The sequence below is a fragment of the Plectropomus leopardus genome, chromosome 16, assembly GCF_026936395.1.
Source record: "Plectropomus leopardus strain MGB_pleo_1.0 chromosome 16, ASM2693639v1, whole genome shotgun sequence".
NCBI classification, from domain to species: domain Eukaryota; kingdom Metazoa; phylum Chordata; class Actinopteri; order Perciformes; family Serranidae; genus Plectropomus; species Plectropomus leopardus.
This window is the reverse complement of record NC_142191.1, coordinates 31795447-31822891: the sequence shown is the minus strand read 5'-3', so window position 1 is coordinate 31822891 and position 27445 is coordinate 31795447. Positions and strand designations below refer to the sequence as shown.

Sequence of the window (27445 nt, the reverse complement as noted above, 5' to 3'; positions counted from 1 at the left end):
GTAGATAAACTGGTTGACTGGTAAAAGATTAAAGTATCATTATTGATTATAAAGGGGCATCCTTTAAGGCTCAGTCATTCACAAACAAGGACAGTCACTTTATGAAAAACTGTGCAGATAAACAGTTTAAGAACAAATCAAGTTAAGTTAACTTTATTTATAAAGCCCATGATCTTAAATCACAATTTGCCTCAGAGGGCTTTACAGCATATGACATCCCTCTGTCCTTAGACCCTCACAACGACAAAGGAAAAATTAGCCCTAAAAAACCCTATAACAGGGAAAAATGGTAGAAACCTCAAAAAGGGCGACTTAGTAGGGATCCCTCTTTCAGGACGGACAGACATGCAGTAGATGCAGTAAAAAAGTTAATTAACGTACAGTTGTCTAGAATTTAGGGATTTCAGCATCTACAATTCATAATATCATCAAAAAATTGAGAGAATCCAGAGAAATCTCTGCACATAAGGGGCAAGGCTTAAAACAAAAATTGAACGACTTTGACCTTTGACCCCTCAAGCAGCCCTGCATTACAAACTGACTCGATTTCATAAAGGGTTAGTACCCTTTATCCATGGACTCTCTTTGGAAAACCATTGTCAGTAAACACAGTTCATCACTGCATCTTCAAATGTAAGTTCAGACTCTACCATGCAAAGTGAAATCCAGAGATCATCAACATCCAGAAACACGACCATCCTCTCTGTACCTGAGCTCATCTGAGATGGACTGACACAAGGAGGAGAAGTGTGCTGTGGTCTGATGAGTCCACATTTCAGATTGTTGTTGGAAATCATGAACATCATGTCCTCCAGGCTGAAGAGGCGAAGGACCATCCAGACTGATATCAGCTCAAAGTTCAAAGCATAGCTCTGAGCTCCACCTGGAACATACAAAATACGACAACAGAGACCCCGGACTGTTGGACAACTGAAGTCAGACATCAAGCAAGAATAAAATAGAATTTCACTTTAAAAACTTCAACAATTAGTGTCCTCAGCTCCCAAATGCTTAGTGAGTGTTGCTACAGAAAAAGGTGATGTCATGCGATGGTGAACATGGTCCTGTCCAAAATTTTAGGAACATTTTGCAGGCATCAAATTTAGTATTAGTGCTTATTTTACAAAAAAAAAAACTGCTACGTATATTCAATGAGACTATAGGTCATAAAAGATTTGCAAGTCATTGTATTTTCTTTATATTTGTGCTTTACATAGCCTCCCAGTTTTGTTGGAACAGAGTATTCACTCAGTGTCTTAGAAGTAGTCACAGAATGAATACACAGACAGCAGAGACAGCAGACAGACCTGAGCCGCATCACCACATTAAATATTAGAACTGTTAACCCTTTCAGACGCCCTTCACAAGTATTGAACCTTTAAAACCTAAGCAAAATTGATGTCTTTGAAAAACCTGGGCACACATTGCAAGAAATTAGTGGATGTAAAAATCATTTTCTTTAAAAAGCTGGGGAAAATGAACTATATATTTATAAATATCTTTAGTATTTTGCTTTTTTTTAAACTTTTTTTTCAGGTCACTTCTTCTCTTTTTAAATTTCCTGGTTTTTTGTGTAGCTAATTTTCAGATACATTGCCTTCTATCCATGCTTTTAAAAAGAAATCAAGCCAATTTGCCCAGATTTTAAAGGGTTAAGTAATTTTCAAACAGTCCATAACTTAGCCTGCAATTTCTGAAATGAATGAGCGATCATTTACAGCATTGCTAAAGCAGGAACTGGGAGTAAGCAGGAACTAATCCCCAGTCTGATGTCAGCGATGATTCCACCTGGAGGTCGAAGTGACACCAACCTGAAAAACCATCTTCATATATGGTTTCAGAGCAGAGGGATGAGATGAACTGCGCATGTCAACTGTGGTCATTATTATACACAGTAAGATGTTTCTGCTTGGTTGAAAAAACAGTCATTTGTTTTGCCATCATATTTTCCTGCACTTGCACGCCACATCCATTCTCTGCATCTTAATAGTGCTAAAATGTTTGTTACTGTTTGATTACGAGGTCTGTTAACGTGTGCATATGTGTGTGTGTGTGATTGCACAGAGTGCTACTGTACACGTGCATGTGTGTGTGTGTGTGTTTCTCTGTCAGTCCAACACAAAAAAATGAAATTTGTGAATACAGTGTACATTTCAGATTGCATTTCTGACATCATAGCATTGTCTTCATACAAAATGTGTATAGAGAAAACTACAATAAAATAGTTTGCTATTTGTTTTGTGGACTGTTGTTCAAAAGGGAAAAGAAGAAAAAAAAAGGTTTCAAATTCTCAGTGCTTTTTAATTTGTGTTTGACAATATATTTCCTTTTTTTTTTATTGCTATTACAAACTCACTGCCCTAATGTCCCATTACCGTGACTCCATAGCTTCACGTTTAAAACCATTAACACTGGTCGTACGCCCACATGCGGGCAGGAAGGAACTTGGTTGATTTGAACCAAATGTAGCTTATTCATGTGAGTTTATATTCCAACAAAGTGCCATAAAACATGAAAATTCCCCCCAAAAATTATCTGCCCAGCACACGGGCGGAAGGAGACAATAAAAAAAAGGTATAAAATACTCGTACATAACTCAAAGCACACAATATAATGTACACCATAATCACTGTGTAAGCACTGGAGGAGAGGGTTGGAAGAAAGGAAACAGCCAAGCAGCAGTCTAATACAGTGGAGCTACAGGGGCAGTAATATGACCTTTGGATAGAGAAGGAGAGTATTGGAGGCTTAGCACATCACATGGTCAAAGTCAGTCAACAGTTAGCACCATCGCAGACTTCAGTTTTCAGGATGAAGATACAAAGATACATAAAAGTCCATATGCATGTCTTTAGGAAAGAGACAAAAAGGTTGAAAGTAAAAAAAAAACACAAGAATTGTTTTCCTTGGTGGCTCCCGGGCCCTGATTTATATCCTCTGTTTGATAAAAGTCTTATTCATCACTCATCCATCCATCCACGTCTCGGTCTCACACGCGCTCTCTCTCCATCAGTCTTTAGTCGGGGAAGCGCTGGCAGGCTTTTTTCCAGCGGCAGGCGGTGCACCACTGATCCTTGCGCTCCACTCCGTACACCTTGCGGCACTTTTTGGCCTCCCCGCGACCCTTCCTGCAGACAGAAAGACACAAATCATGCGGATGAGAAACGGTGCTAAATGGCGGGAAGGAAAAGGCGCCACCACACACACTTGATGCGATCAAGCTCTATAAAAATGACGCTGAGGGAGAAGAGACTGATGACAAATGAAGAGTAGATTGGATCTGTTTTATCTTTACCAGCCGAGCCGTGGAAATGTGATTTTACAGACAGCAGCAAATGGGGCCATAAAATGACACCCTGGAGATAAAAGAAAGAAGGATAGATGCTGGAATCAAACCAAAAAAAAAAAAGTAAGGATATGAGGACCCACGTAGGTGTTTAAAAGCTACAATCCACACTGGTACTGTCAAATGTTTAAAAGCACAGTTAACAGCAACACTAAACTGGTCAGGTGTTTGAATTAGAACTGAATAAATGTGTCAATCCTTAGAAATCAAATAAGCAACTAATCTGATTATTGTGTAACACGTAAAGGATTTTTTAAAGGTCCAGTGTGTTGGATTTAGTGCCATCTAGTGGTGAGGTTGCACATTGCAACTGACACTTCTTCCATCTGCCAAGCATGTGATAAGTAACCAAAATAGCATAAAAAATCCTAGAACACTATGTATTCCAAAATAGTATAAAAGGTTATAGTATAGTATGTCATCCAAACTAGCACAGAAACGTCATGGTATACAATGACACGTTGATGCTATTTTTGTCAATATACTGCAGAGTGAAGTTTTTTTTTTATTTTGGTCGACCTACTGTACTATGACATTTTTGGTCGACATAATATAGTATTATTTTTCAGTTGTTCAACATACTCCACTATGACGTTTTCATGCCATTTTGGATGACATACTACATACTATCAAGTTTTAATGCTATTAATGCGTTTTGTACTATGACATTTTTATGATATTGTGAACAACAAACTATGACTTTTATTGTTCCACTTTGGATGAAATCATATACTAAGATGTAATTATGCTATTTTGGATGACATACTGCTATAACTTCCATTTTGGATGTTTCCATGTGCTATAATATTGATAAATGTGATTTTTGAGGGCATACTACACTATGACATTTTTATGTTATTTTGTCTGTCATATGAGGTTTTTATGCTGGTTTGGATGAAATACTGAAGTACTAAGTAGTAGTAGTATCCAAAATAGCATTAAAAAATCAAAGTGCAGTATGTTGACCAAAACAGCATATAAATGTCATAGTATACTATGTCACTCCATATAGCATATAAAATGTCATATTATAATATGTCGACAAAAATTGAGGAGGTGGACTTAGGAACGGGGCAAACAAGACTAAAACAGAAACGGGTGTGCAGGGAAGACTAACAAGGAGGGACACACAAGACTAATACAAGAGATGGTGAAATGAATCAGGGAAACACACAAAGACAGGTTGGTGATTTATACAATGACCTTTATTGTTGTTTGGATGATATAATGTACTATAATGTTTTTATGTGATTTTTGAGGAAGTAGTATACTATGACATTTTTATATGATTTTGGATGACATCCTATAATAGAAAGTTTGATGTTATTTTGGTCCACATACTGTAATATGAGTTTTTTTTTTAATGCTGGTTTGGACAATATACAAAAGTATGTTGTCCCTAATAGCATAAAAAAAGTAAAAGAAAAGATATCAACAAAAGTAGAGCAATAAAGTCATAGTATATTATGTCGTCCAAAATTGCATTAAACGTCATAATACAGAATGTCGACCAAAATAGCATCAAAACACCATAGTATAGTATGTTGTGCAAAATAACATAAAAACGTCATAGTATCATATTTCGTTCAAAATGGAATAATAAAAATCACATTATATAACATCATCTGAAATAGTCTAAAATCTTCATAGCACAGCATGTTGCTGAATTGGCATTAAAAAGTCCTTGTACAGAATATTGTGTGAAATAGCATTAACAGTCACAGTATAGCATGTAGTCCAAAATAGTCCAAAAAAAAGTCACAGTAAGATGTCTTCCTTAAATATGAAAGGCTGGTAAAAATGTCAGAGGTCAGACCTGAACAGGAAGTTGGCGACTCACCTGAAGGAGCAGTGATTACGGGACGGCGACGCGCTCATAGGCTGTAGCCGGTTCTGTTGGAGCCACTGTTCCCCGACGCTGACGGACCGACAGCGAGGCTTCACCACCTGCACAGGCACACCACCACACATTAAAGGGGAAGCTGGGTATTTTTCAACCTAAACCATATTTTCACGTTTTTGTGTCTACCCGTATGTATTTGACCATTTCTTTTGCTTTACGTTTGTCACTGTCTTTAATTATTACTTTTTTTGTCTGTCTGTTTTTGTATAGTAATTTCTTCATTTCCTTTTTTGCATGTTTTCAATTAATAAATAAATCAAATCAATCAAATTCAATCAAGTGACTAATGGAAACAACACCCAGGCCATGTCTTCACCGTCAGTATTAATTCACTTAAAGTGTTTATTTTTCCCAATGAAATGTTTTTAACTGTTATCTTATCTACAGAGTGTCATGTCATGCGGAAATTGTGTTAAGTTGTTTTTTTGTCTTGTGTCAATGTTGTCTTGTGATTTCCTGTTTTATTTTGAAGTCCTGAGTCTCCTCTCGTTTCAGGTCACTTACTTCCTCCCTTTGTGTGTTTTCCCTCCAGTGTGATTGTCGGCCCCGCCCTGATTGTCTCCACCTGTTTCCCGTTACCTTGTGTATATATAGTCTGTGTCTCCCTTTGTCCTCTGTCAGTTCGTCTTGTCTCGTCTGTCAGTGAACCAGTGCCATTTCCATGCTCAAGTCACATTTTGTTGTTGCTCATTCATTCGTATTGTTCAGATTTGAAACCTATTTTTATTTGATACTTTGACTGGACTCTTGTTTTCTTGCTACCTCGTAAGAGTGATATTTTGTTGTTACTTTCTTTCCTCATCTGAGAGTTTTGTTGGTACTTTTCCTCTTCGTAGTGATTTTGATTTTGCACCTGCCTATGTAAAGACTTTTCTGCTGCCATTAAAAAAAAAAAAAGTGTTTTTGACTTTTTGAAACCTGGTGTCGTGCATTTGGGTTCAATTCCAGTTCAGTCTTGTCAAAGAGATACCTAAAGATCTCAGAAACAGCCCAGAAATCTCCACCACTAAACCCACCAGACCCCATTTCAATAAACATCATTTTTTCAATTTTTTTTTCTTTTTTACATCTAGTTGGGTGAGTTAGGGGTTTATTTCAACCAAACAAGAGTTGGTGATTGTTGGAACAGTGGAAAAAATGATCAGGTTATCGTGGTGGCATCACAGTTAACTGAATCTAAGTCAATCAGGATTGTGTTGTAGGTAATGTTCTGTAGATCAGTTTGGGGTTCATACCAATTTTTACCAAAAAACATGTCTAGTTTTATGACTTTTCCACGATTTTGAGGTAAATGATCTTTTTGTTTTGAAAGAAGGTTTTGAAAGAAAAATTTGAGTGATTTTTCTTTTTTTTTCAATTGCTGGTGATTTTCCTTCTTTAATACATTTTTGTAAGTAAAAAATTGCCTTTTTAAAAATCTTGGTGATTTAAAAAAAATGAAGAACAAAATATTTTCTTCTTCTTTAATTTTTTGTTGATTTTTTTTGTTTGTTTTTGTAAAAATGTTGGCAATTTTCTTCCATAAAACATTGACTTTTAAAGAAAAAATGTAATTGATTTTTTATCGCTATTTAAAAAGAAAAAAAGGCAATTGTTTTTTCTTTAATAATTTTTGGTGTTTTTTTTAATATGTCATGGATTCTTCATTTAGCCGACGCATGTAGAAAAAAGCTTTCTTGATGAATTAAACACAGCACAGGGGGAGTAACTGCAATATGAATGGCAGTGTAGAAAAAGTCATGGAGAATTTTGAATCCTGCAGCCCTGTGGGTTTGGAAGACATGTTTTCTTTAAAAATCACTAAAAATTACACCATTCATCTCTGCCAGAAACTGTAAAAACTGAAATTATTGTTGGATTTTCAAATTTCCAACAGTCATTGAACACATTAATTCTTGTCGGACAGGTTTGTGAAACAAAATTCCATGACTTTTCCAGGTTTTTCATGACTGAATGAGCCCTGTCAGTTCATTGATGAAATGTGGGAGAGACCGATTGATAAGGAGACAGGTAATTAAAGAGACACATATAAAGACAGAACAGGACAGAAGACCCACTGGAGTGTTATTGTGACCAGAGACGGAGGCAGAGGGGGTCCAACCCTGGCAGCCGGGGCTTCTAGGGGCCACAGATACCTGGACGGGGCCGCAGGCCTGGAGAGAGCAGGAAAGAGGAGGCAACACATGAATAATCAGATCTGTAGGACCTTCATATAACTAACGACCTGCTCCATAGAAAAAGGAAATTACAATACAACAATTTCCTGATACTGGACTAAAAATATTTAAACCTACTTGACTTATTTTTTATCTACTTGGGGGAGGCAGAAACGGGCTCTTATCACCAAAATTATATGGCTTATTTACCAAGCAGCAACCTCCAGGGCTGAAGTGCACATAACTGCAGTTCCCCTAATGGCCACTGGAGGCTAGGAACTTTACAGCACAAATATACATGTTTACAGCCTGCAAAAAACAAAAAAAAAACAAAAGTTTTGTTTCACTATAGCTAATTTCAACATTTATGACAAATTTATGGGCACAAATTTCTACTTAACACACCCATTGACATGTTATTAAGGCCTAAAGTTATGCATAATTACAGTGACAGATGGGTGCTGTCTGAAAACATGTCTGTAACCATGGCAACAATATTGGTTAGGTAACCATAGCACCAGATTTACAGACTTAGTAAAGATCAAGTCAGTGTGACATTGCGGTAACAACAGAGGTCACTTTCAGGTAGAAAACTGACTACTGTCTCGGCAAACTTGTTTATATCTGTTCATCTTTTCAGTTGTAACTGTAATATTTAAAGATACAAAGTTAAACATGGTGGTCCAACCTTGTCAAGACCCGATATGAGTGCCTATGTCATACGAGGTGCGCACGTGCAGAAACGTCAGCCATCTTTGACAGCTAGCTATAGCTACACCACTTGAACAAACTACATAGTAACAGATGCAGTTGGAGGCTTACATAAGCAAAAATGTCAGCCAGTTTGAACAGCTAGCTGTGTTGCTACCATAGAAACGGTGATGCTGCATTCTAGATTTAACGTAATAGTTACGTATTTTACGTAGAAAACTGAACATGATACTGGATACTTGGTTTGACTAAATTCAGTTAAAGGGCAGATCTAATCATCTTTATGGATACAAAAATTATCTATAAACACAAATTCCCAAGTCTGATGAGGATTGTATTCATTTTACAGTTGTCTTTTCAGTATAGAGTATCTATCTATCTATCTATCTATCTATCTATCTATCTATCTATCTATCTATCTATCTATCTCTCTATCTATCTCTCTATCTATCTCTCTCTATATATAGATAGATAGATAGATAGACAGAAAGATATACATACACATATATATGCCAGTGTGAGTTCAGTGCTGTGGTCAGGCATCTCAAGCTACAAGCCTGGACACTCAACACCCATGCACATGCACACATACACACACACACACACACACACACTGACCCACAATTGATCCCATGCTCTTGCTTAGGCAGGACTCCACGGGGACTCCACGGGGAAATTAATGACAAATGTGGTACAAAATGGACACACATCATGTTAGAAATGAAAAAAAGCTTATTTCTGAGTGTGCTAGGGACATGTTTTTAGAGTGACGATATTGAATCAGTCCAAAGTGGTCCTGGACATGTAGACATTGCTACAACCACTGTACAACGACACTGGAAGAATACGTTGGGTGTTTTTCTGCCGTTTACAGGCTGGTGAGAGTCTGGCCTGCTCGGGGGAGCGAGCGAGCCGACAGCTTCCTCTCTCACTGTCACAAAGCATCCATTTACAGGCTCAGTGGTACAGGGGAAATGCAGGTCACCAGTGAAATGTGCTGCTTTGTGATGCATAAACAAAAGTTGGAGCTCATTGGCTCGTTGGAGGGGGATCTGCATGGGTAAGGAGGACCTCTGAAACAACGCAACATGAAACCCCTGCACACACACTCCATTAAAACAAAGAAAAGGTCCTCTCAGATATGTAGAATATAAATGAATGTAAATATATTCATTCCTGTTTTCACCTGCAGCCTGACTTCATGGAAATTACGGCTGAATTTGGGCAACAGTGTGATGTTTGGAGCATAAATCCCTCAGTTCACACACTAAATCTACGCCTGCCATTTAATAATTCATACTAACAAACGCCGTGCTGTCTCCTTGCATCGCTCTCAAACTATTTCAGCCCACAAAAACACTGTCTGCTTGCAGATAAGAGCTGCAAAATCAACAATTATTTATTAAAATTAGGGATCATAAATTGCAATTGTGAAACAGGTATTTTGTGCCAAAACTCAATACAGCCTCTCAAAATCTCACATATTTTACAGACTGTGTGGAATATATTTCAATCTGCAAACAGCATTTGGAAATCATTAAAAACATCTCCATTCAAATGAAGACTAACGACATTATCTTAGGTGGGTGAGTGTCATTCTAGGTTTTATCGCTGGTTAAGCACACACACATCCACATACACTGCACTAATTCACCATCTGGTTGGTCATATGAAAATAAGAGTGATAATAAAAACAGTTATGGTCGGGAAGGAATATGAGCTGTGATGTAACACATTTCAAAGTGTCATAATATTACGATATTTTACCATTCTGTGAAAACAAATCCACACAATGGTCTGTTTCAAAGAAAGAAAAACCATAAATACCGCCATGCAGTTGTATAAGTTGCAGTTGTATATTTTACAGAACATTATGATGTCACAGTTGACCTTTGACCTTTCAGATAAAAAAGTCAGAACTTCATCATTATGTCCTACTGAACATTTGAGTGAAATCTAAGCAAAGCAGTCATTGAGCCATAGCCAAAAACATGTTGTATGAGGTCTCCAAGACCTTGACCTTTGACCACCAGATTCTAATCAGTTTATTCTTGAATCCAAGTGGACGTCCTCAGATATTGTGTTAATGAAAATGACACAAATGCAAGGTCACAGTGAGTTTGATCTTTAGACACCAAATTCTAATCAGCTCATTGCTGATGGATGATCAAAGTGGATGTTCGTGCTAAATTTGAAGAAATTTCCTCCATCCTTCCTTCCTTTAAAAGATAAAAAGCAAAGCATCTTAAAGAAAAAAATAATCTTTTTTTTTCTTTAAAAGGAAAAAAAATCATTTTTTTTAAAAGAAAACAAATTTCAACTTTTTTCTTTAACCCCCCCCCCAAAAAATTGTTTGTTTCTTTAAAATTGCAAATAAGGAGCAAAAAATGCCAAAAATGATAAGGAAAAAAATTCAACAAAGTGTTTCCTTAAAAATCACCAATAATTTTGAAAGAAAGAAAAAAAAATCTTTTAAAAAAAATCTGCAATGAAAAAGAACCAATAAGGAGTAACAGTGGTCACTGTCACTGCCAGTCCCTGTCAGCGGGACAAAACTCCTCAAAGACCAGAGACCCCAGAGAGCGACACGGCTGCACCGACCTGATAGAGATGCTCTGAGTGGATCTGCCAGAAGCTGCTGGGGGCCGACTGGCTGAGCGGACTGGGCCTGTTCGGGCCGGGCCCCGAGCTGGAGTTGGACCTGGGTCTGTGAGCTGGGGGGACCTGGAGCCCTGAGGCCGGAGGCGAACCGCAGGAGGCCCAGCTGAGATGAGAGGACGCGGCCTGGCCCAGAGCCTGCTGGGAAGGAGCCGGAGTAGAGCTGGCGTCCACGCTTTCACAGGAGATCTTAGTGTAGTAGAAGTCCTCTTCTCTCTGGGACTGATCTGACCCACTGCTGTGTGTGTGGTAAATGAGTGTGTGTTTGTGTGTGTTTGGCAGATGGAGGGGACCGAGCAGAGGACACAGGGAAGAAAGAGTGAGTTGTTTGTTTGGAGCGTTACTGAATGCAGCACTCAGTGTGGCCCAGATATAAGATCTCAAAAAATGTTTCATCGCTTCCCGCAACTAAGTCAGAGCTCTTCCCCAACCTGAAAATTTCATCCCCTCTTGTTTTTTTAATGTTGTTTTGCAGCTCAGAAATGTTCTAAAGGGCTAAACTGTCTGCTTTTCACCACACCTCAGTCTACTTTGGAGGAGTGGCACCACAGAGGAAAACTTATTGGGCCATTTTTGAATGTTGAGAAATAGAAAGTAGTAAAAGTTATTTTATGATGATTTTGAAGCATGATTTACCTGGACATTTTTTGCTAGCTTAAAAAAAAAACCTTTTTTTTTACTAAATTTACTATTTCTACAAATTTCTTGCAGTTTGTGGATTATTTCTTGCTCATATGCAATAAAACTCCCTTACTTTTTAAATCAATTTTTAGATTTAAAAAAAAGAGGCAATTTGTGGGAAATTTCCCACGAAAGCAGCACAAGAAAAGTGATGTCGCTGCAGGTTTCAAAGGGTTAACTACAGTGAGGAACCCCTTATGAAAAGCTGAAACATAAGGTTCAGCCCCCTCTCCATTACATTTTCTTTTAATACAGTCCCTAAGCTATAAAAAAGGTATCGTTCAGGTATCTGTCCCTAAACTCAAGTACTGTATCAGCACCAGTGTTGAAAGATTTCAGTCAACATCCATCACTAATAACCTACAACTCACCCCAGATGCAGCACACGGATGTGTCTTTTTATTCCGACGGAAGACGTGAGCACCTTGCCACAGCTGGGCCACAGACACTTATACACACCTCTGAGCGAGCTCTGTGAGAGACAGACACAGCACAGCTAAAGGACAGGAGACAAGCTGGAAACAAAGAGAAATACAAAAAGACAGAAAGTACACAGAGTACACAGAGAGAGATAACATAGTTCCTTTGCTGATTCAGGGATACTTAACTTGCTTTGCTTGGGGGCCACTTTTGCAAAATAACAGGAGGCCAGGGGCCAGTCTCTGCAGACCCATATATGTTTCTAGGATTGTAGAATTTTTGTAGGACTTTAGGACATCTCAATGGTTTCTAGGATTATGGGATGCTTCTAGGATTATGGGAACATTTCTAGGATTTCAGGATGTTTGCAGGATTATGGGATGTTTCTAGGCTCTTAGGACATTTATGGGATTTTAGGACATTTCTAGGATTAAAGGAGGTTTCTAGGATCTTAGGACATTCCTAGGATTTTAGAACATTTCTAGGATTACAGGATGTTTTGAGGATGTTCGGACATTTCTAGGATTGTGGGATGTTTCTATGATTTTAGGACATTAGGGGCTTAGCTAGGACCTCTGTCTGGGGGTGTGGGGGATCCTCCACTGGCACTTTTTTTGATTGACAAGCTCTATTTTGATGCTGTTTTATGCACTCTGACACCTTATGCATACTAAAAGTACAAAAACAATTCCCAGAGTGAATCACTTTATTTTTTATTGTGAATTAGAAAATGGTTGGTTGGCCAGCTGTTACCCAGATTTGACCTGCGGGCCTTAACTTGAGTATCATCGTTCTAGAGTCTTGTAAAACAGTCGTCGTTCCCATCATATGGTGCTAAACGTTGAGCAGAGAACACATTCAGATATGCACCTTTGGCTTTTTGGCATTCAGCTTCTCTCCCTGCTCCAGTTCCATGTGTAGGCCTTCATCCGGGCTGCTGTCCATCTCAGTAATGGATGTGGAGGGGGCGGGACTCACGTTGCCGTGGTCCCAGCTCCAGTAGCCGCTGCTGCCGCTGTCAGAGAGCTCGCCACCGCCACACTCCATGTCAGCTGACGATGATGAGCCACCTGGAAAACAGAAAGTTAGTTTTCAAAAACTACCTCGTCCTTTTAACCCAAACTTACAAATGACCTATTTTCTCTCAATACCGTGAGTATGCCACCATGGTTATTTTGCCCTGGTTGTGAGTTGATGAAATATCTCACAGTAAAAATATAGCTTATGGTTTAGATATCAAATATTCTCTGTTCCAGGACTAAAATAGACAGTGTGCATTTGGGAGAGCTTCTCTCGGCCCATTCTACAGAGAACAGCAGGGGTCTCAGTGCTGCCAGACTGGTGACGTGTATGTTTTCTAACATCACTGCTCTGCTCCCTGTTGCTGTTTAATTTTCACTTCGCCAAAAAGTTTAAAAGAACAAAAAAATCTATTTCCATTTTTTTGAGGGTTAAACAGGGACAGTTAGTCTATTAGTAGCAACTATTCGATCCTGCGAGTGGCTTTATTTGTCTTCCGTGTTGTATTTCCATCATTATTTTAACTCTACTGTAAGTCAGACCGTAGATTATATAGAGCAGAGATACTCAATTTGTTCTGCCAGGGGGCCACTTTTGCAGAATGACAGGAGGCCAGGGGCCAGTCACAGCAGCCCCATATGTGTTTCCAGGATTTTAAGATGTTTCTAGGATTTCAGGACATTTCAAGTGTTTTAGGATTCTAGGATTTTAAGATATTTCTAGGATTTTAGGATATTTCTATATTTGTAGGACGTTTCTAGGATTTCAAGACATTTTGAGGATTTTATGATGTCTCAAGGGTTTTAGAATGTTCCTTTGATAATAGGATGCTTTTAGGATTAAAGGACATTTCTTGAATTATAGGACCTTTGTAGGCTTTGAGGACATTTCTAGGATTTTAGGACATTTCTTGGATTAAAGGAAGTTTCTAGAATAATAGGAGGTTTCTTGAAATTTAACACAGTTCTAGGATTATAGCATGTTTAAAGCTGCATTCATATGGAATCTGACAGTAGGCAGACAAAAACAAAAAAAAAAAACAATATGTATGACCATATGTTGCTGTGGCAATGTGTAAAAAAAGGAATAAATGTATTAAATAAAATGATTTTGTGTCTATTATTTTATGTAATTATTATAGCAATTTACTTAGCTTTCTATTTATATTCTATTGCAAACTTAAAATTACATTTAAATTCCCTCCAAAATGTAAAGAAAGTTAAATTCCCTCCAAAATAAAATTTTCACTCATTTTTCATGCTTCATATCCACTTTACTAGTAACATCTTTGTGCGATTTCAATTTTTGATCATATAATTGACCTATTGCTAAGCCCTGACCTTGAACGCCTCGAGCCAATCGCATTTTATGCAGCTACACAATGCACTTGGACATCCTGCTCGAAGACCTCCATGGAAAAGTGTCAGAAATATAGATTTTTTTGCGGGTTTATTTGAATTTATGCAGTTCTAACTTATAAAACGGTCAAACGATGTGTATGTGGTAAATACAACACATCGAGGTATCCTGAGAGGCTAGCAAATGGAGCATGTTTTATCCCGTTCCCTAAACCTCACATAAACAGAGAAAAGTATGTCCTTCAGATTGAGCAGCTCAACGTAAAGAAGATAAACAAGAATGTCCACATATTTTTTAAGGTAAGACATCATAGTGTAAACAAAATTTACTGCAAAGTGAAAAAATATATATAACCTCGTACATAATGTAGGCAACATGTTGTTTATTGTCACCTTGCAGCAAACTTTGCTAGGTAACGTTAGCGTACGTTAGCTATTAGCCGCTAACGTTGTGGCTAACATCAGCTTTGTAACGTTAGCTCATCATGTTATTTGTTCAACTTAGCATTTTTGTTCCTTGACAAGCGAATAACAGTGTTAACTGTAGCAAAGGTTGTAGTTAAAGCTCACCCAACTAAAAACCATTTATGTTAGCTAAGCTGTAACATTACAGAGAAGGCAAAGGCTAGCTAACGCTAACAGCACGGCATAGTGAAGACCCTTTTGATGGTTTCTGTGTTTAAAAAAGGAGCTTCTGACCCCAAAAGTTAATATTCATAGTTTTCACTTGACGTCATGTCCGTATATTAGAAGAAAATAATGCCTTCTGCCGCTGCCCGTGTTGTGTTTGTGGTTAGCTTTGCTAAAACGGTCAGACAGTTGTTTTTAAATCGAGTGCACAAACTGATAAAGAGACAATCCAGGGTTGTGCATTAACAGAATCCCACCTGCGACTAAAAACCCCCAAAAAGGAAGAGATTGTGGATTTGTACTATTACATAGCCCTGGCTTCAGGGAGAGTAAAGAATGGCCGCCATCAGAGTACACATGTTTTTGCAGAGAACATTTCCTCAAAGTGAGTATTTTAATTATTGTAGTTTTAGTCTTTGTAGCTTCTCGCAATTGTTCTGACAAGGTTCATTTTTGTGGACCAAAAACAACTCCAGTGGCCTTGAGTTAACGTTACGCAAGCTAACGTTAACTAGTTAGTGCTCACCTTTTCTTTGACAACACAGTTTCTTGTCTTTCACCTCCTAAATTGCATTAGTGTAAGAAATACTGCGGCGGTTGCTGTAACTGGATAGCAAGTGCCCAAAACTTGCAGTTTGTTCACACATCTTTGTTTTTTTTTTTGAAGGTATGATCCAAATATTTATGGTCGCAGTTTCCACTGTTGGCTGCCGTGTTGGAACATTGTTTTGCGCTCCAGGGCTCTGTGCCAGTCACATGACTGAAAACTACGAAAAGCATCTTTGGATACGTATGTCTTTGACACTGACATTCAACACTGATAGTATAGGCAGCGATCCAATGAGGGCCATGTTTTCTCCTTTTTTGTGAGCTGTGCCATATCCCATTGAAAATCCCATCCCAATCTGTAGGACTGCAAAAAGTTAATTTTTTAAAACTTTGACAAGCAATGTTGTCTACTATTGCCGGTATTCTCCGTGGGCCTCAGCTAATTTTACCATCCTGCTCTCCTTCACTAAAATGACATCCAGTTTGCCTTCTACCATCTGCCGGGTTCCATGTGAATGCAACATAAGAAGTACTGTGTGTTGGTGTGGTGAGACAGACCTGGTCCAGGATCTGTCTGCGGAGGGCTCTGGACCACGGGGCTGCAGGACAGACTGGTCAGAACCATGGCTGCCATGATCTCGTCCATCTCCACCGACTCTGGGCTGCGGAAACTGTAAGCAGCAGACCAGAAATATCTTTAGACTCTATTAAGACAAAGTCCACACCCTCTCACACTCACACACTCTTACTCCTCCCTCACCTGTGTTGTGCCTCTCCAGCTGTTGACACATTTCTGAAGTGCATAGTGGGTCCTGTAGTTTGCAATGGAGCAGCCATGTTGCTCCAGCCTCGCTCAGCTTCCATCTGCGGCAGGTGAACTGATGACTCGTTCTTGTGATGTCCAACCTCCACAAACGCTTTTTCCGCCTGAACCCACGTCTGTGCACACACCTGTGGGAGGAAGTGGTGAATTAATGAGTTGCTGGCTCAAATTTGCAACAGTTATAGCCTTTGTACATTATCCTTTCAAAACATGGATTGACATCAGTTTTCTTGCGCTGCGTGGAGACGCTTTTCTCAAGGTATTTAACCCTTAAAAACCTGAGCAGTTGGTTTCATTTCTTTTGAAAACAAGTGGAGAAAAGGCATAAGCAACTTGGCAAGAATGTCCAGCAAATTGCAAGGAATTAGTAAAAGTTGACAAGAATAAAAAGACCTGAATATTAATTTAAAAAGAGGGAAAATGTAAAAAATCTTAAAGAAATTTACAAAAAGTATATTATATATCATTTTGTAATTATAGTTTATTATTTTCGTATGATTTTTTATTCATTTCTTATTGCTTTTATTATTAGTAGTAGTAGTAGTTGTAGTAGAAGCATCATCATTATTATTATTATTATTATTATTATTATTATTATTATTATTACATATTTGAAATTATGTTATAGGAAAAAAATATACTTTATTTAATCTTCATCTTTGTTTTTTTTTTTACTTTTTTAAAAATTATTATTTTCAGGCAGTTTTCTTAACCCCACTCTGTTTATGATTTATTTGGGTTGGGCAGTTTACATGAGCCTTTGTTACCCTAAAACTGCATCGTCTGGTTATTTCCTTGAATAAAGCAGTTGAAAGAATATTTCCTTTCCATCTGTGGCGTCCTGCGTGCAGACAGCAGATCTGCCAGTGTAACAGTGTGAGGAGGATGTGGGTGCCAGCCCCTGAGCAGGCACTACTTTTGCTGCCTTCACATGCTCCTTGGAAATATCGTACTTCCCAGTTGAAATTACGAAATTATAGTTGAAATTATGCACGCATCCAAGTGCTCTGGTCAGAAAAAAAGCAACAAGCATGGATGCTAGACATAAAAAGGTTGTTTCTTCATGGCTGATGTTTTACCAAAAGCAGGTAGCACAGAGCTCCTTTATGCTTTAGCAGAAAACGAAGCACACAAAATGCACATCAGGTATGAAGTTGATGTTTTAAATCTTTTACAAGAATAAGTAACATTATATTTAGCTAATATTTGCTTAGCCTCCTCGCTTTATGTTCCTGTTGTCTCAGTGAATAAGGGCTTAAGGTGTTGCAGAAATAATGTTACTGTGATTGAGCTTGAGATATGGAGATCCATAACACACCAGATAGACGCACCTAATAGATGCATATACAAAATATGCAACTACTAAAAGTCAAGGATAGATACCAGGAACAAATAACAAAATATATAATTTTTTACCGTTGGTTGTTGACACTGGTTTCATGCCCTATGCCGTTTCTGCTGCTCTGAAACATCATGCGAACATCACACCTCGGCTTCTGGGATATCATCACAATTTCCCACTCGTAATTACAACTTTGGAGGGCCATTCATGTGCTTGTAACTCGTAATACGATATTTCCGAGGAGAACATGAAGGCAGCATTTACCTCTAACACAGAGGGAGGAAATAATGACCCCTTTGTGGGAGCTCTTGCTCTTTCTAAGTAAGGACAAACTTTGGAGAGTGTAGCCTTTATCTTACTGTAAAGTCCGTCCTCCAATCATCAAAATGTAAATTAAAACCAGCATACTGCATCCTGGTGACCGCTCATGGCTGTATTTACATGTGTTTACCCAAAATGCAAATGAATTGGATGATTGACAAAACAAAATAACGTCATACAATATCTCAGTTAACACGCATGGCAGTCTTATCCCCACTCACTAGAGTCTGCTGTGTGTCAGGCCCGTTGCTGCTGTGTGTCGACGCAGAGGTGCAGGCCTGTAGTCCTGACGGGCACGCCGCCGCTCCGCCTGGCCCTGCTCCAGCTCTGTCCTCAGGTCCCATAGCTGCCATGGTGCTGCTGCACACAATGAGGGGACTCAGCACAGCGTCACACCTCCCTGCAGACAAGACACCAGGGACAACATGAGAGCTGAACCAATCAAAATATCTGACTGCGTTTTTAAATGTTTCTGCAGCAACGCAATATTCATAAAATGGCTTATTAAAGGGGAATGCCAGCGATTTAGTATTGCACATCTATTAACTTCGGGTACCAACGAGAGACAAAAGAATGAGTCTCTGGTGGTGTCAGATTTAGATATCATAAAATGTAACAACTCAATGATATTTCACTAAAAATATTCTGCTTAATCTACTTAAGAAAATTAAGGCAACCTTTGCATAATGTTTTTATGTAGATCAAGAAAGAATGGTCTTTGTATGATTTACTTAATTTCCTGTATGTAAGAAATACACTTTGCAGGTAAGGTCAGCTTAATTTAACCAGTAAAATAACTTCATTGTTCAATTAAAATCAACTTAAGTTTGCAAAGTCAACTTAATTTAACCAGTAACATAACATAATAAAACACATAAAAAGTACAGTCAACTTAATTTTGCAAGTAAATCAACTTAATTTTGCAAGTAAAGTCAACTTAATTTTAGAAGTAAATTTAAGTTAACTTTACTTGAAAAATTAAGGTAACTTTACTTGGATTTTATTTGACTTTAATTGGAAAATCAAACTGACTTGGAAAATGTATTTCTTTCATACAAAAAAATAAGTAGATCAAACAAACACCAGTCTTGCTTGATCTCCATAATAATCTTATGCCAAAATGTGCCAATTATTTTAAGTAGATCAAGCAGAATATTTTTAACAGTCAGGGGTCTAACTTCAGAAACGATCCTACATTTTCCACATAGCAACTCAATAGCAAATTTCATTTGAACCTCCCTGCCTCCTAAAGGCTGGTTTAGAGAGAACTAGGACAGCCCCTTAAAAGTCAGAGATTCAAATCATTAGTCAGAGACCACTCAGTCGACTGAGATAACTTCAAGTTTAGGAGTATTTTTTTTTGTTTTTTCTTTCTAGTTGCTAGTCTGCGTGTTCTGCAGTGTACGTCTGAGTATAGTTTGGTCCCCAGATTTTGCTGTAGAGTGAGTGCTCTTGACTTTCATGCTACTCTTTGGCACAGGGAACTACGGACATGCCGGCAGCAGCCAGAGGAGGAGAGAGGATAGTAATTCTGCTTAGAGGTGGTGAATTTACAGCTCACATAAACTTAATACGATACAATCTCTGGCTTTTGTTTAATATCAAGTGTCTGCAAAAATGTTTGTTGCACAATGGCTCAGAGGTAGAGCAGGTTGTTCATTAATCTGAAGATCAGCGGTTCGATCTCCAGCTCTTCTAGTCAACATGTTGAAGCAAGATACTGAACCCAAAATTGCTCCTGCAACATCGGTCTGTGAGTGTGTGTGATTGGGTACTGAGTAGCAGGTGGTACCATGTATGGTAGCCCAGGCCACCAGTGTGTGAATGTGTGTGTTAATGTGTGAATGTGACATGTAGTGTTAAAATGCTTTGAGTGGTCGGAAAACTAGAAAAGCACAATACAAGTGTGGTCCATTTAGCATTAAGGTAAGTGTAAGAGTGCCTAAAAAAAGCATCAGACTAGGGCTTGTATATCATATAGTGCCAGTGGAGGATCCACCAAACCCCCCAACAGAAGTCCTAGCTAGGCCCCTAATGTACTAAAATCCCAAAACAACTTAAATCTTAGAGATGTTATAATATCCTAGAAATGTCCTGAAATCCTTGAGATATCCTACAATCCTAGGATTGTCCTTAAATCCGAGAAACATCCTAAAATCCTAGAAATGTCCTAAAATCATAGAGACTTGCTTAAATCCTAGAATTGTCCTAAAATCCAAGAATCATCTTAAAATCCGAAATGTTCTAAAATCTAAAAAAGTGTCCTAAAATACACGAAACACCCTAAAATCCTAGAAATTTGCTAAAATCCTTGAAATGTGCTAAATCCTAGAAATGTCTTAAAATCTTAGAAACGTCCTAAATCTTAAAAACATCCTAAAATCCGAGAAACATCCTAAAATCATAAAAACTGTCCTCACATCCTTTATATATAAAATCTCTGAAGTGCCCTGCTAAATCACCTTGATGTTGTATAATGTTCCCCATACATTTCTTTAAGTAAGTTTTGTAGTAATATTTGAATCTTTCTTAAAGCATTACGAATGAAGGTTAAAGGTTATGTCCAATTAGACGAATATGTGTGGACTAAACCGTGGCATTAAATGATGAATATTAGGCTTTCTCTAATAAATAAATATGTTGATCCAAACAGAAGGCAGCTTTGCAGAGCAGTAAATGCTGGCGCACGCTCGTGCACTCATTCCATCTTGTCTCAGTGCCTGACAGCACAGAGCAAAAACACCACCGGGGGATTTGAAAATGATTGCAGGAAGCTGAAGTAAACACAGACTTGTGTGGATTTATATAGGGAATGAAACTCAATCTTGCTGTAGTTTTATTGTTCATAAAGAATGTGACTGATAACGCGCTGACGTCTGGATGCATTCACTGTGGCCTGCCGCCCAAAGAGGTAAAATGGGGCAATGCTGCATTCAGGGCACGTGGGAATAATGCTGATGAAATGCCTGAGTGTCTCAAAGCAGTGTTTTTGCAGCATTCATCATCCATGATGTACAATATTTCAAGTAGTGTGACAACTGTAGAAAAACTGAATGAGCAGAGTTTTCTGAAGGGTCTGTACTCAAACCATGAAATGATTGACATTAACTAAATGAGCACATTTGAGCTCACATAGTAGTAAATACATAATAATAGTACAATAAGAACTTAAAGAACTTCAATTAATTAATCAATTAAGTGGCAAAAAGGCAGAATATTTTCTGTTAAATGATTCACGGGTGTGATTTCATCTTATTTTTTCCAGTTTTATAAATGAAAACGAACCCTTTAAAACCTGAGCAAATTGGCACGATTCCTCTCAAAAACATGGGAGAAAGGCAATGTGCAACAAAACAAAACATAAAATAACAACAAAACAAGGAAAATTACATGAAGATTAGAATAAAGAAATTAACAAAATGAAAAAACAAAATCAGATTAAAAAAAAACACAAAAGAGAAACTAAACACCCTGCCTTTCAAAATAAAATTTAAACAATCAAAAAAAAAAAGAAATAGCAAAAGACCCAGAAAAGTGCTTAAAAATGTTAATAGTTTTGTAACATTATTTTAAAACTGTAATCACGATAATTATACATAAAGTTTTCCCCTAGATATTTTTCCCCAGCTTTTCTTCTTTCTTGCAATCTGTGGAACGTTTCTTACCAACTTGCTCATTGCCTTTTTCCTTATATATATATATATATATATAGCCTACACACACATATATATAGCAGTACTTTTACTCCAGTACAGCTTCCAGGTACTTCATCCATTACTGGTTACAGCAAGTTATTATGATTTTTAAGCACTTTTTTCAGTTTATGATCTTTTTTAAAACTTCTTTTTCTTTTTTTATTTGCCTATTACAGTTTATTTTTTGTATGTTCTTCTACTGATTTGTGATTCCTTTTGGGGTAATTTTTTGTTAAGTTGCTCACTGCATTCTTCCCATGTTTTTGTAAGGAAATCAAACCACAATTTGCTCGGGTGTCAAGTAGTTAAAAACCTTTCTATGACAGCATTTTCAACGACAAAACCTAACACTCCCACTCTCTCCCGTGCGCCCGAACGCATCATAAAACCCGATTTCCCCATCCTCTGCACCAATCAGCGCGCGGCTCCAGTAGTAAACAAGTGGCACAGTGTGGGCGGGGAACGGCCGCTGATTTGCTGAGCGCCGCTTTTCAGGTACACACCTCCTTTCTGACAACGTGTTCGGACACGAGTTTGGCCGGGGGACCGAGCGGACTGCTGAGGGAATACCGCCGAAGAGAAGCTGTCTGATCGCCACCAAATATTAAAAAAGTCAAATTATACACATGAGCCGTCATGCAAAAAGAAGGAGAGGATGAAAACAGGGAGGGAAACGCAGTGTGCGTAAAAAGTGTGGTCACAAAATAATAACGTCATCCCCTCAGCGATGTAGTAGATGCAAATGCATTGAACACATTTATTATGAACGCATAAAAAAAGCTCACACATATTTTTATAGCTTACGTGATGGTAAAATCCCTTATATCCCTTAAGTCCTTATAAATCAGCAATTTAGCTGCACGCGATGATATACATTTAAATAAAGCAATCAGCACATCTCCGTGCAAATGTATCATTAAGATTGTTCATGATGGGGGTTATAATGTGCTTCAAGATAATAATAGATTATAGTAATAATAAGTAGTTCATCATTCTGCAACTCTAACACTGATCTCCACCCGGCGACGCAGACAGATCAGGAGAAACTCCCCCCGCCTCCCTCCCTCCCTCCCCCAGCTCAAAGCAAAACAACATTTTTTCTGTGTCCTCTGCAACACAAAAAACCCGCATCCGATAAGAAAAATCTGAAATATTTTGTGGTACTCACTGGTTAGGTGGAGACCTCCGTCCCGTCCGTCCTGTCGTAGCTGCAGCAGCGGGTCGAGGCTGCCTGGCTGTCCCGCCGCTCGCCGGCTCTCCACTCGGCCGGGGGGAAAAAGGGGGTTGGTCGGTCGGATATGCGCGTCTACGTGTGTCTGTTGGGTGAACCAATGCCGGCCGGCGGTGGCAGCTGGGCACAGCTCAGAGAGCGAGCTCCAGCGCCGTGCACAAAAGGATGATCTAGGTGAGGGGTTACCAGAGCAGCAGCATCCTTACTCTCTGTCTGTCTCTCTGTCTGTCTCTCTGTCTGTCTCAAGCATAGATCACTGCTCAGTCCAATCACGAGCATTAGAAATGTCTATGGTTTGATTTATATTTTTAATGACTATGCAGAAAAAAAACCTTTTCAAAGTTTTTTTTTATTTTAACATGAAATGCATTGCATTGAAATTACAAGGTTTCATTTGAAGGGCACATTTCACTGAAATGCAACAAATAGATTTAAACCAGGTGTGGAGTGACAGGTAATGTTTGTTGAAAAGCAATTTAAAGTACGAAAATGCTACAAATAGCAATACAGTGGTGAAGTAATGAGTCCTAAAACGCAGAGGTCCATTAGCCTTTTTTGTACCTCCGGTTCCCTTGTCTTAAAGTCTCTGGGTTTTTTTTTAACGTGTTTTTGGAAAAATGCCTTAAATAAGGTCTGTGGTTAACACGAGCTAAAGATATTTAGACATTTTTTCTGCAACATAAAATACGTATGTAAAAACCCAATTTTTGAAATTTTAAGGTTTCACTCCTCTGAAAAAAGGCGGTTGCAAACAAGTGGCTAAATGGTACTACAGTGTTTGTTGGGGACGTTTAAATCGTGCGACCGTGATGTACTTGGTTTTCAGCCTAACAATAGCTTTTTGCTTCTGGAGATATCATTTATGCTTCAAAACACACAAAAGTGGGGTTTATTTGTGAAGATTATCATGCTGAACAAAATGTGTAAGTATCATAAACTCATGTTCGTCACAGAGCTTATTTTTGGTGATAATTGAAAATGCCATTCAAAAATCCCATAAGGTTTTTGACGAGGGAACCAGTACGATGCTTACTTCCTGGTTGGCCCACAAAAATACGTCATCCCTTCACCACTCTATGCAAATAAGGGTTAGGGCCTTATTGAAGAAAACAACATCTTAAATTTCAAGAATAAAGTCATAATATTACCCAAATAGAGTCGTAATTTTGAAAAAAGTCTTAATATTACAAAATTACTCTTGTAAATTAACAAGAAAGAAGTCATAACATTATGAGATTAAACTCGTAAATTTACAAGAAAGAGGTCATAATGTTATGAGATTAAAATTGTCAATTTACTACGAAATGTCATAATATTACAAGATTAAACTGGTCTATTTACGAGAAAAATGTCACAAAATCACAAGATTAAAGTTGTAAATTTCATAGAAAAAAGTTTTAATGTTACGAAATTAAAGTTGTTAAGTAACATGACAAAGATTGTGATGTTACAAGATTAAACTAGTAAATTTACAAGAAAAAAGCTGGGATAGTATTAGATTAAATGCGTGAATTTACTAGAAATCTTATGAGGTAAAACTTGTAAATTTATGAGACAAAACCTTATATTTTTAATATATTATATTATTATTAATATTATGACAATTAAGTTAAGTCATAGTTTCAAGAGTAAAAAACACAATATTAAGAAATCAAATTTCAAGATTGAACTCATCAATTAACAAGAAAAAAGTCGTAATGGTACAAGATTAATCTTGTAAATTTATGAGAAAAAAGTCATAAAGTTACAGATGTTTATGTCTTCCTCTGTAAGAAGGTGTTGTGAAGGAGTGGTTAATGCATGGGCTGTTTACTATGAGAGGCTTGGGTTCAAGTCCCATGTAAGGTCATGATGTACAGAGATTTTTTAGACTTAGCTGATTTTTTATGTTAAGTTATTAGGATGTAAAATAGGATTAGGGCCATATTTAAAAAACAACAAAAAAACCCCTTCAACTTGGAGAGAAAAGTCATAATAAGAATGTAGATGCAATTTAAAGAAAACAAAGTCCTAATATGACAGTAAAGTCATAATTTCAAGTGAAAAATAATAATGTTATGAGAATAAAGTCGTTAATTCACTAGAGACAGTCATAAATTCAGGAGTTCCATCACATAATATTGTGACCTTTTCTCTCTAAATTCTAACTTTATTCTACTAATATTATGACTTTTTTCTCTAAATAATAGCTTTATACTCACGATACTATGACTTTATTCTTGAAATTAGTATAAGATAATAAGATTATTTTGTCTTTAACATGGCCCTAATCCTCTTTGTAATTTAAAGAACTACCATGAGATACCTCAGACATCATTATTTATCACTAGAAGTGCCAGTATAAGTGTCATAAAAGTGATCAACTCAAAACTAATAAAAATGCTGACACCTGGGATATCAAACCCCAACATCACATAATAAATTGCCTGCACAGAGATCAAACACAATTTACATGTGCATTGCCAATGTGTGTGTGGTGCAGAGCCAGTGCCTGTGTGTGTGTGCGTGTGTGTGTGGGGGGGGGGATGCAGAGCCAGTGCCTGTGTGTGTGTGTGTGTGTGTGTGTGTGTGTGTGTGTGTGCGTGTGTGTGTGTGTGTGTTGGTGTTTCTGTGTGTGTATTTGAGAGGGCGGATTAGTGTCGGCTGTCTGCACCCTCTCCACCAGACATCCAGTCAGCAGGGATTTTAGGGTCTGAGCACTGACACAGTCACAGAGAGGAAGAGAGAGGGAGAGGGAATAACCCAATCCTAGTCCCAATCTGATTCCGAAACCAGACAGAATATTTCATTCATTAATGACAGCGTGTAAACTCCACTGGCAACTGCCCTGACTGGTTTTGCAGACTGAGATTGATATAGTTGACAGGTAATGAGTTTTCATAGCAGGAGTTACTGAGCTAAAACAATTACTGTAAATTTTAACATGACATTCCTATACTATTGTACAATACTGGTTAATGGGTAAATGTTTCCGTAGCGGTGGTGTTGCCTACGGTTTGGGTGGAGCCTGGAATTAATTTCAGGTCAAATTCGGATATCATCCATTTCAAATGATGACACCTAAACACAGTGACTGAGAGTCTACAGCCACACTGGGCGGATGACGTCGCTAACAAGTTTATGTTTAGCAGGAAAAATGTTTTAAGTGTTCACCATCTTAAGTCAACATTATGTGGCAATTGACTTATTGCTAAGCCCCGCCCTTGAATGCCACAAGCCAATCACATTTCGTGCAGCTCCACAATGCACTCTGACATCCTGTTCGTAGGCCTCCAGAGACAAGCATCAGAAAACATGAATTTCCTGCAATTGTGTTTAAATTAATGCAGTAATAACTTTAAAAATGGTCATACGATGTGCATACGGTACATACAACACTGATACGAGGTATCCTGAGAGGCTAGAGAATGTTGTGTATTCTATCTTGTTCCCTAAACCTCACATACACATTTTTTCTAAGGTAAGGCAACATAGTGTTCACAAAATTTGCTGCAAAGTCGCAAATATATATAGTCTCATAGATTATGTCGGCAACATTGTGTTTAACGTCACCTTGCAGCAAACATTGCTAGGTAACATTAGCTTAAGTTAGCTAACAGCTGCTAAGGTTGTGGCCAACTTCAGCTTCGTAACATTAGCTCATCATCTCGTCTGTTCAATTTAATATTTTTGTTCTTTAATAACTTTAACATCAGTGTTAACTGTAGCAAAAGGTTGTAATTAAAGTCCACCCAAATGAAAACCATTAACGTTAGCTTAGCTGTAACATTACAAAGAATATGGAGCATGCCGAGCCAGCAAAGACGTTTTGAGTGACCGGAGAAGCATGTTGAGTGACAAGGCACAGTAATATTGCCGGACTTTTCTTTCCGTGCAGCAAAGTCTGCACAACCACTGTACGTAACACTAACAAGTAGCATGTGTAGCTAATGTATCAGAGGACAATAACATTCTGCTGCTAACATCAGGGTGTAGCATGCTACCTGCTGAACTTATGTCTAGATAGGCTCAATGGGTTTATAAAAATAAAATAACGACTCGATAACTAACAGAGCTAACATCAATCAAGTGCAACAAGTAAGACAAAAAGCTTGCAAACAAGCATATTACTCATCTGTCCGACAGCAATATAGCCAGCTGGCTGTCAGACTTGCAGCCTACTGTTTCATGAAATACTTTTGTTTTTTCTGGCTGTCTTCTACAAATGTATGTTGTTTACGATAAAGCCCGGCTTGGAAACTATGAAGCATGTGCAGAACGCCTACGCCCTCAGGTCCGGTTGAGGCATATACATGTAAATCGACCCCAACTGCATTATTTAGGTGTGTCAGTCCAACTTTGAGAAATTCAGTTCAAGTTGGAGGAACACGTTTCCGTGTATTTTAAAAGTGCAGTTTTAATCGAACTAACATAATTCAACTTTTTCCAACATAATGTAAACGTACTGACTGATACATATATAGAAATCTCTCGTGTAAAATACCCAGAACTGTCTACATCTAATCAGAACATTTTGTATTAATGCAGGTCCACACTGTTCATTGTAAGACACTGAGAAAAAAGGGCCTTTTGCAGTGGCAAAAAACGCAGAATCACTAACG

At 38.1% G+C, this 27445-nt stretch overlaps 1 protein-coding gene across 2 annotated transcripts; it reads right to left on the bottom strand.

The window, feature by feature from the left end:
* Positions 1-2280: 2280 nt before the first annotated feature.
* znf395b (zinc finger protein 395b) lies at positions 2281-22990 on the bottom strand. Of its 2 annotated transcripts, none has more exons than XM_088089541.1 (10): positions 22782-22990; positions 18140-18318; positions 16193-16383; positions 15991-16103; positions 12746-12945; positions 11827-11927; positions 10718-11009; positions 7307-7402; positions 5187-5293; positions 2281-3128 (listed from the first exon to the last, which is right to left on the bottom strand). In XM_088089541.1, exons 2-10 carry the CDS (start codon positions 18269-18271, stop codon positions 3017-3019), a joined length of 1344 nt encoding a protein of 447 aa, XP_087945667.1. In that variant the 5' UTR covers positions 18272-18318; positions 22782-22990; the 3' UTR covers positions 2281-3016. The 2 variants fall into 2 exon arrangements, with proteins under 2 accessions (XP_087945667.1, XP_087945666.1); XM_088089540.1 differs by having other exon boundaries at positions 10718-11012; positions 22782-22987.
* Positions 22991-27445: the final 4455 nt, after the last annotated feature.

What these genes read in the sequence shown, in the direction of transcription:
- znf395b (XM_088089540.1), bottom strand. Translation starts at nt 18,271, where the DNA reads ATGGCAGCTATGGGACCTGAGGACAGAGCTGGAGCAGGGCCAGGCGGA. An exon ending in CTGACACACAGCAGACTCTA is followed by an intron (nt 16,384 to 18,139) that starts GTGAGTGGGGAT and finishes TTCCTCCCACAG; the next exon opens with GTGTGTGCACAGACGTGGGT. An exon ending in ACTCAGAGCATCTCTATCAG is followed by an intron (nt 7,403 to 10,717) that starts GTCGGTGCAGCC and finishes TGCTCTCTCCAG; the next exon opens with GCCTGCGGCCCCGTCCAGGT.